This window comes from Centroberyx gerrardi, chromosome 8 (assembly GCF_048128805.1).
Source record: "Centroberyx gerrardi isolate f3 chromosome 8, fCenGer3.hap1.cur.20231027, whole genome shotgun sequence".
NCBI lineage: Eukaryota > Metazoa > Chordata > Actinopteri > Beryciformes > Berycidae > Centroberyx > Centroberyx gerrardi.
In genome coordinates this window covers 18,706,861-18,717,170 of record NC_136004.1, presented here as the reverse complement: position 1 = coordinate 18,717,170, position 10,310 = coordinate 18,706,861, and the positions used below count along the sequence as shown (strand labels likewise).

The 10,310-nt window shown below is 41.3% G+C and overlaps 1 protein-coding gene across 1 annotated transcript; it reads left to right on the top strand.

Annotated features, from left to right (window-relative positions):
* On the top strand, nt 1-7,547 carry paip1 (poly(A) binding protein interacting protein 1). The gene is made up of 11 exons (XM_071919187.2): nt 1-380; nt 1,197-1,345; nt 1,651-1,848; nt 2,054-2,166; nt 2,867-2,978; nt 3,132-3,257; nt 3,375-3,481; nt 4,152-4,269; nt 4,361-4,415; nt 5,396-5,480; nt 6,358-7,547. The coding sequence occupies exons 1-11, from the start codon at nt 185-187 to the stop codon at nt 6,443-6,445; spliced, it is 1,347 nt and encodes a 448-aa protein (XP_071775288.2). The 5' UTR covers nt 1-184; the 3' UTR covers nt 6,446-7,547.
* The last annotated feature ends 2,763 nt before the right edge of the window (nt 7,548-10,310 follow it).

Below are 10,310 nucleotides of genomic sequence, written 5' to 3'. Positions count from 1 at the left end.
GTGTACTGTATACCTATACGATCGAGAAAACGTCAACATGAAAGAGAGATAGGGCGCGCTGTGTTGTGGTAAAGCACAAGCATTTCCCGTTGAACGAAGCAGGCTTTGGTTACGTTAATAGGATTCCGTCATTTTCAGATGCTGCTCGGTGTCGTGCCCTGAGCGCCCTGACAAACTAGCAGTCATGAACGAGAATTTCGACCGAGCTCCCGGGGCAGGGAGAGCCCGCACACATCCAACAAGCCCCGGCCTCTCGAGTCCTGGAGATGGAGACACCAAAACATCGCTTTTCAATCAGAGGGAACCCCTGAGACAGCCACGAACATCGCCACCTTTAGCCGAGAACAACATTAGCACGACCAACGACTTAGCTTGTGGAGGTAGGATGCCGCCAACGTAAACGTTAGCCACTTTCAGATTCGATTCTGATTGTGCTTGCTGGCTCCATTAACTATCTAACGTTACTGTCAACACTAGCAGCGCACAAACTGCATTTGGCCTTCATCCAGAATTAATAGTTATAGTTTTTTCTTTGATCGACACTTTTATCTGAGAAGTGTTGCAGTTTGCGCGGTTAACCTGGTCCGCGTTTAACCTGGTCCACCAATCTGTAGGTTTGTAGCTAACATTAGCTAGTTGCTAGGTAGCATTAGCTAACCTTAATTAGCATTTTGGCCTTTGCGACATGCACCTGTTGGATTGTTGGTTCGCGTGTGCAACCACAACATCTAAATAAAGCTCTCACTCAAATGTCACATGTCTAGCTAGTTTGCTTAACAGCTAAAGTGCCACAGTTAGACTGTCTTGCTCGCTTCATATCTGTGATTATAGCGCTAACAATGGCTACCTAACGTTAGCTAAACAGGAATGCACTTCCTTGAGCAGAGGGGACAGGGATGAAATTGGCAGTCATAGCTATATGGTCTGTTGCACAATCAAGTCTGTTGCGTGTGTGTGTGTGTGTGTGTGTGGATGTGGGTGGGTGCATCGGGTAGGCAGTAGGGAGCGAGATCAGGTGCTTCACCCTGCTGAACTGCCCTTGGGCAAGAGGGCAGCTGCTCTGTAGCCGACCCTGCCTGCACTCCGACTTCCCTTTTAGGGAGGCAAGAGAAAAGAGAATTTCCCCTTTTGGAATGAGTGGTGTCACATAGAAAATCACAGAGTAAGCACATTTGTTTGTTTTTTTTCTCTTTCAGACACTAGAAGACAGAGCAAACCTCAACAAAGTGCATACAACAACAGCACATCTGCATTCAAAGGGTGTAATGTGGATGCTTTGGTCAAGTCATCGAAACTTTCAGCCAGCGCTCCAGAGTTTGTCCCCTCTGGATGTAACCAATATGAAGTAAGGGGATTTTCTAGACCATCACTGGCTTTGTCCTGACACAACTACTATTCCTTGTGCTTATTTTTGGAGGATTTCATGAGCCAGATTATATGATAGAGGTTCTCACTTACTTTCTGATGTGTCAGCTAGGGGTTAAATGTGGGTAGGAGCTGTGTTGGTCAGCTTCAGAAAGATCAGAAAATCATATAAATCTTGACAACTGGTGTTACTCATTCAAAAATGTTGCATTGCCATGATAAACGACTATGGAAGTCACCATTTAGTTTGCCATCTGTTTTTATTCCCACCTTCTTTCTTTGTAGGACCCCACTTTTTATGATGACAGTGAAAACTATTACGGTGAGGCAACATTGGCTGATATGGTCGCAGACTTCCTTGGCCACCTTAGCTCCTCACCAGGGTCCTTTGAGTCGGACGTTGAATACATAACTAGCATGCTCAATTCCTGGGTTACTACTGAAGAGACACTTCAGGAGCTGGTGGAGCTGATCTATACACAGGTTTGGAGACACTCTGTCAGTCCTCATTTTGTTCATTGTTTAAAAATGTAATGATCCGTTTGTGTACCAAACCCCTCTAAACACAGCACACCCACACATAAAGTATAGATATACATATTTCTGTCAGAATGTATGATTATATTTGATATTAGATTGGAGTAGATTCATATACTCCCACAGGTATTAAGTTTCTTTTTCATTGCAGTCTACTGCCATTCCAAACTTCTCTTACACGGGTGCCAGGCTCTGTAACTACCTGTCCCATCACCTCGCTGTCAGCCCACCGAGCGGCACCTTTCGTCAGCTGCTCCTGAAAAGGTGAATTTTCTATCAATTTTGACACACTTCCACTTATGTTCATATCAGGATCAGAAAATAACGAGGGCTCGGGGTAAAAATGCCATTGAAAGTTCACAAAATACCTGTGAACTTTAAATTGAGGGGGCAAAACATGGGTGAGAAAAATGGAACGTTTTACTTATCAGAAAACAACCGAGTATGCAGCCTGAAGCAGCAGAAAATGTTGGCACCACTCGGGGCTGCAGGCAGCAGTAGAAGAAAATGCCGACCCCACAAAAACCACTGCGTCAACAACAAACAAAACAAAACAACCAATATGGTAAAAAAAAAAAAAAAACTCAACAATGGAGGGGTGGAAGATGGATTGGTTGGGGACAGAGTGGGGAAAATGGCATCAGGAGTTTCCAGCAGTGGGAAAGAAGTGTGGGACACATGAAATATTATGATTTTAAAATGAAACAAACCGTAGTGGTGCAAATTGAGTGGCTATTTGCCAGTATGCAAAGCATATAATATGTGTATAATTTCGTTGTTAAGTCAAGTTAAAAAAAACAAAATCCCCCTAAAAATCAGCTCTCTGAAAAAAAGTTAATTTCTTACCATGGTTCATAAGTGGCTTATCTGCATCATGTTTTGTTTTTGTTTTTTTTCATTCACCTCACTTTATCCTCCACTTTCTTATCAATCACTCACTCTTGTCTGTGTGTGTCTGCTATAGATGTCGGACAGAGTTTGAGCAGAGGGATGCAGCAGTACGAGGAGAGCCGGAGACTCAGAAGAAATTCCACTCCTTTGTGCTCTTTCTGGGAGAGCTCTACCTTAACCTGGAGGTAGGAGGTCCCACTCACTTGTCTGGTTATCTGTAAGGTTTTTTCTTAAATCTTTTTTTTCTATCTTCTTTTTTCATCTGCAAGAGAGTAATTGTAACCTTTCCATTGTGTCAGCCAGGTGAGTTTGAGAAGAACTGTTTTGTGTTTGTTCAGGTGAAGAGTGGGAAAGGGCCTCCGAATCGAGCTGAGATCCTCCTCACTGCTCTGAGAGAACTGCTGAACGCTCTTTTCTCCAATCCGGTGGATTCGAACCTCATCTGTGCTGTCAAACTGCTTAAGGTCACAAAACTTCCTCAGACAACACTTACAGTCAGTGGTCACATGGTACTCCAGGCCTGCCAGGTAGTTTTACTGCTGAGGGAGGATGGGTAATGAGAATGTGTTTTTGCTTTGCAGCTGACGGGCTCGATCCTGGAGGACGCGTGGAAAGACAGTGGGAAATCAGACATGCAAGAGCTGGTCCACAGAATAGAAAACATTGTACTGGATGCCACCTGCAGCAGGTGTGTGTATGTCTATGTGACTCTGTCTTGTGCAAGTGCTGGGCTGGTTTTTGTTTAAGCTAATGTTAAGTGGATAACATGGAGCCTGGTGAAGCTTATGGTGTGCAGATATATTATTATGCAGGGTTCTTATGTAGGTTTGGAAAGTCTGAATAAGTATGGAAATTTAATTTGATCCATTTTCAGGCCTTGACGTTTTGGAGTTGCACAAATAAGTCAGGAACAGTAATAAATAATCATGTTTTTCAGTGTGAAAGCACATTTTATGTTGTTATAGACCTGCTGCCATGGTATTTGTTGAGAAGAATCTTCAGCAATGGAGCGATATGGCCTAGTTGACAATCACATTGCCCAGCTGTCATGGGCATACATCATGTGGAACACAAACCAAAATGTTCACATTGATTCAAGAAGTTAAAATCTGGAGAAATAATGCATGTAGGAACTAGAGTTCGTACGATACGAGTTCCTGACACCTCTAGGACGCATTAGGCCTTTAAATTTTATATAGCTGCGGTCAGGGAGGAGCATCCATCATGTCGGTGGTGGACGACATGACTGGCCGATTTCCGCCGCGTAATAAATGGCCGATATTGGCCTGATATATCGGTCTCACCCTAATGGAAACCCTGTGTATAATTTTGTGATAGGACTACTCGTTTCTCCTCAGGGATGTAAGACAGATGCTTTTGAAACTAGTGGAGTTGAGATCCAGTGACTGGGGCAGAGTGCATGCTGCTGCTGCAGCCAGCAACGCCACGCCAGACAATGACCCCAACTACTTCATGGTGAGTGTGATATGGACCACGCTCCCCATTTTTACTATTTTTATGGTCGCTGTTCTTCTGGTGGTCATTGCAGTGTGTTTTCCCCTCTCAGAATGAGCCCACGTTCTACACGGCAGATGGCACTCCTTTCACAGCAGCAGACCCAGGTGAGCATTTTAAACATGTTCAAGGTATCTTTGATGTCTTCAGACCAGGGGCGGTCAGCCTGGGGTTTGCAATCTACAGGTCAGTCTACATGTCAATCACATTGTGCCTGCTGGTTGATCACGGGCACCATGGAGAGATGGGATCATTCTCAACTATTGTGTGGTTAATAGAGATATTGCACCCAAATACTGGGTTGTAAATGGTGCATTTACTCGCGTAGGTAGAAAAAAAATAGAAGCGTAAAAAGATGGAACAGGTCGGAACCAGACAATAGCTGAGAATGATCTCACCTCTCCATGGTCAGACTTTTGACACTCATAACTGTTTGGCCTTGACGCATAAATAAATTTGATGACGAAGACACACAAACAGGAGGGGGGGGATATATTTTCTAAATGCTTAATGCTCGACCATCCAAACTTCACACAGGCCTACCTGTTTGCAAGGGGCCTCAAAGTGCATCGAACCACATTTGGTCATGCTGTATAGCAGCACAATCAGGACAAATTGGCAATTTCTCCAAATGAAAATATGTTGGGCAACATTTCACCTGCAGTTGCAGCACTATTACCGGAATGTTGTATCGTTGAGATGTAGAACTTTTCCATAGCTTATATTGTCTCTGTCAAATCATTCACCCCATAGGCTTGGACACCACTAATGGCTGCTTGCGGCTATATTTTTAAATATTATTTTAGATACAAATACCAGTTTATAAATTGTCTCCTCAAATAGCCAGAATCAGTTCTTTATTATTAGAATGAAATTATATTTAGTTATTCCCTGCTTGCATAATTCTTGTTATGAATAGTCATACTTTTTACTGTATCTGCTTGCCTGGCACAGGTAAGTCACCTCACCCTAGTCATTGATAAAGTGGATCTCATATCCAAAAAGTTTGCCCACTCCTGCTTTAAACAGAAAACATTTTCAGCCATGTTGCAGCCACTTATGTATGTTGCTCTCTCTGCTTTTGCAGAATATTCTGAGAAATACCAAGAGATTCTGGACCGAGAGGACTATTTCCCTGACCTTTATGAGGAAAATGGAAGTGGAAGTGACACGTGAGTACACACAAAAAACAAAAACATCTGCTAAATGACGTAATGTAATGCAATGTAATGAGTACAAATACTAAGCATGCAGTCACAGTGTAATCACAGTGAAGAGTTGGGATAATTCTAGTAGTCTGTGCATATTGCAAAGGCCAGCCCCCCCATCTGTGGTTGTAGAGTGCTACTCTGTAGAGACAATTGCGTAATACTCTCTGGGTCACCAGGGTCACTGGCTAACTGATGCCATTGTCATATGCTGGGTATGGCCAGATTGAATGAAACTCAAGCACTAAGTTTTTCATGCATGACTATGGTTTGCTCGTTTCCTGGATGGCAAACTAAATGCTAATTACTGCTAACACACTGATTTTCAGGAATCATCTGGGCTGTCTGTCATTCTATTTTGATTTCATTCTGACCACAATAGATATAGAATATATAGAAGTTAAACTCTGTGACTCTGGTCATGTGACTGGATGGCAACTTCACACTGGTCACATGACCATGTCTGTGTGCGGACATTGACCTGTGGGCCCCTCTGAGCTTGGTGGATGTGATTGACTGCCCCACAATGCAACAGGGGCAACCAGGGCCTTAGATTCAGATTAGTCAGCAGATGGGTGTGAAAGAGGGCTAAGCTTGCTCCTACTGTCCACTCACTCAGAACTCTGTGTGTGTGTGTGTTTCTGTCTGTGTGCTTGTGTTTGTGTGTCTCTGTGTGTATATGTAACATGCACCTGCACGTTGGTTGTGTTAATCCTCGTTTAGCAGTTACTCGAAGCGTCGGAACAGCCGTGCGCTCCTACACAGGAACACATTTGTCTGAAAGGTGTAGAGCCCAAAGTGAAATCGGTGACTCAAAATCACTCCTTTTTTGTGTTCACAGATGCGACTATGACGATGAGATGGAGCCTGAGATTGAAGAAGCTTATGAGAGCTTTTGTTTAGAATCGGAGAGAAAACGACGACAATGACATGAGAGAGAGAGAGAGAGAGAGAGCTGTGAGAGACTGAACAGGCACATAACTGTACCTTTTCTACTCAGCTTGCTGGGATGTTTGTGATGGGGGGAAAAATCAAAGAAAACTTGCATTGGATAGGTTTCTGCTTTTTATTTTACCGCAAGCAAGCATTTTAGCAAGCAGTTTGTTTTTGTTCTGGCAATGTTGGTTAGAAAATGGGACAATCAACAGGATAATTTTTCTCAATGTTGAGGTATTCAGACTATTCTGACTTGAAGTTCTCTTTTTGTTGTTTTTAATTCTTTTAGAAACACTTCTTTCCTTCACTCTTAAACCTAATGCCACGAGGGAAACTGTGTGCTGTGGAGTTTGAGCGTTCTTTTCTGAATGGCAGATAGGTTTCATCAAATGTGTGCATAATTTAATACTAACTTTTGGTTTTGTTTTGGGTTTTTTTAAGCAAAAAAAAAACTTTGAGCCAGAAGACTATATCAGGGGGTCATTGCGAGGGACACAGGCACAAAATTTTGGAGATGGAAAATCTCTCTGTGAAATGCAGTGTAGATGGAAGAGGTGCTTGTTTTTCTACATACAGTGCATATACAGTCATATTCTATCTCCAGTTTTATGAATTTATGTCTCTTATCGGGTTGCCAATATTCAAGGCTGTTTTCAAGGCTATTTGTCCATTGTAAATCTTAAGTCAAGTACCCTATTATGCATTTTGGAAGGTGGTTTATAAAACTAACAAACACAAATACTTAAATTCATTCAGACTGGCCAGTAAACACAGGCAAAACCGTTTTTTTTTTGCTCTTCCTTTTGGGGGTTCAAATTAACATTTTAAGAAATTTTGTTGACAGAATATGTTTCACGATTCTGAGACTGGTATGCATCCAATTTGTCTCCTGAATGTAGCTTTAAATATCTACCCCTCTTGTAGTTTTATAACGGTCAGTGTGACATATTCAACTGCAATGGGGATTGATTTTAACTCCAGACTTAAAGACTGTTTACCAGCAATTTGTGGAACCCATAAAAAGGAATGTTGTTTTATAGTTTGTAAATATTATTTATAGCATTGTTTGCCTGCAATAAATTCTTTATAATGTGAGATTTTTTTTTTGTTTGATCTGTGTTTGAGTGTGAGTGTAGGAGATGTACAGTAGTATTTGGCAGGGCCAGACTGATGTTTTGGCTTCAGAAATCTTTTTGATCTGAAATGACACAATGACTCAGACTCAGTTATATTCAGTAATCATTTTTAATTTCTCATCAAAATGTCTTACCGGCCAATGACCTCTATATGTCAGCCTTTTGCATTTCAGTGCCAAAGCAGTCAAACAAGCAACCGCTTAAGCTGGGTCATCCTATCGTTTAGGAGAAAATAATAACATCTGCATTGCTCTATATACTGTTGAATAAAACTGAACAAATGCCACTCAACTCTTGTCCAGGAGTACTCCCGCCTCCTTAACCTGTGCATATTTTGCATGTATAATTGAGCCCATTAAAACAACAAACATCCTGTGTAGATTCATCTAATTGAAACTATTGAAATACATCCCTTCTAATCGCTGGAAAAACTAATGGAAACATCTACCAGTAAGGACTATGGCCTCCCTTTGCCTTCACACAGCTTCAGTCCACCTTGGAATGCTGTCATACAACTCCTGAACTGTGTGGCAAGTTGGACCGTCTTCAAGAAGTAAAGCCTCCAGGTTTTTGACAGATGCAGAGGTGGAAATCTACTTCACACTTTGCGCTCCACAACATCTCATAAAGGTTCAGTAATGTTTAGATCTGGCAATTGGGGAGGCCGTGGAAGGCGTTAAACTTCATCCTGGGGAGCATGAAACCCTCTTGAATTTGTTAAGCAGTGTGTCTGGGCCTTTAACTATGGGAATATGGGAAAGTGTTTTGCACCATAGGGTGTAAAATTGCCTCATATTGCTTGGCAGTTATGGCGTGCAGAGCAGTCATCGGACTTAACTACTCCCATGAGAAGACTGCCCAGACCATTCCAGATCCACCAACGTGTTTAACAGTTGGTAATGGACGTTGTGGGCTGAAGGGATCCTTTGGCTTTCTCCAAATGTAAACCTGTCTGGATGTAGGAAAAGGGATTAAAGACAATTCATCCAACCGTATTAGTGTTTTCACTGCTCAGGGGTCCAGGTTTTGTGCCATTTACACCAGGTTATGTATTATTGTGTGGTGGCCTTGGGTACAGAGGGTGTCCAGGTCTGTGAAGCTAACAGGTTTTTTTTGGGACTGTCACAGAGGTGTTGATTCAAGTCTGTGGTCAATTTTGAGGCTTGAGACCGCTGTTGCTCTTTGCTGATTTAGTTTGTGTTTGGTATATGTTGTCATGATTTTTGAGACTGTTCTCCTTGCAACTTCAAATAATTTTGCAATTTTGAGACCAAAGCAATTCAAACACCAGCTGTTTGGCCCCTTTAGAACCCTGTTTGTTGCCTCATGTTGCTTTAAAAACTCAACTAGATGATTGTCAGGCCGCTTTTAAAGCCGACACATACTAGCATGGCATCCAACTTAATATGATTTGCCTATGTAGCTGCCTTTGTAAATGTGGTTTAGTTACGTCAACGCTAAACTCCTTTATCATGTGGTGTTTTGGTTATTTTGTCCACCCTCTGTATATCCTGACAGGTCACAAGTCCCTCAAGGTCAACTGTAATTCTCACCTGTGTTGCTCCAGCTTCCTCAAACATCCAATCTAATCCAAATCTTTGAGTTGTTTTGTTTGTTTGTTGACCCTTTAAAGGAACTCCTGACAGAATGGTAACCTTTCAAATTCATTTAGATAGACTGCATGCATTGAATATTTCCGTCAAGTCAGGCATTACAATACTACATCAAAATAAGATTATAGGTACTTTTGAAAAAAAAATAGATTAGTTACTGGGTTGGATTCCTTACATTTCAAAGTAAAGGGAATTTTGGTTATGAGATTATTAACACAATTTTACATCACTTGAAATCATGGTGAACAATGCTTATAGATTATGATAAAAACACTGTCCAAATTACACTGTAAACCGGAATAAATTGTCCGTTTAATGATGCTGAAGATATTGGAGGCAAAGTTTCTGAAAATAATCAGATTACACTGCTAGTTGCAATTTTAAGCAGGTAATCAGGTAATTGCAGCAGATTGTATTTTGGAAGTAATTTCTCCTACCCTGTTCTTGAATATACAGTATACAGCATTATTATTTTCTGGCTAGAAACAAAACAAACTCTGCCACCACCTGGCGACTTTGTGTCTGTGCAACACGTTCCAGTCTCAAATTAGTGCACTTTGTGTTGCATTTGATCACATCAGGGCCATTCTATTTTGCAAACATCACCTGTTTGTAATCAAATCACAGGTGATTGTTAAGTCATAACCATAACCACAGCAATGCACCATGTTTGGAAATGAATGCTACGTCTTGAGAATACTATGAATAAACAGCAAAGCAATCATCATAGTCATTAAACATATTTACTCAAGTAAAGAATTTCCAATGCTTTAGAAGATTTGTGTCAAGTTACATTGGCTTGTTGGTTTTGAGTGGGCTGACACATAGGGGAGGAGCAGTCTAGTTTATTCATGAGTTTATGGCTTTCTGAATACAATGGTAGTCTAATGGTCTTGTTACCCACAATTGTGTATAGTATCCAGAAATTAATCTCAAATATCTGGTTCATCATAAAACATCAAAAATAAAAAGTTAATTGAAATACCCAGGTTATAAATAACTATTTACTACATTTGAGAAATAGTTGCTTTACATTCAGAGGATGCATTAGTCATACTTCGCCACTTTGTAATTCCACACAAAATGTGCACATAGACATAGATAGTTAA

Bases quoted from the DNA above. Each gene is read 5' to 3' on its own strand.
- paip1 (XM_071919187.2), top strand. From the start codon at position 185: ATGAACGAGAATTTCGACCGAGCTCCCGGGGCAGGGAGAGCCCGCACA. The intron at 381-1,196 runs GTAGGATGCCGC...TTTCTCTTTCAG, and splicing joins CAACGACTTAGCTTGTGGAG to ACACTAGAAGACAGAGCAAA. The intron at 1,346-1,650 runs GTAAGGGGATTT...CTTTCTTTGTAG, and splicing joins CTGGATGTAACCAATATGAA to GACCCCACTTTTTATGATGA.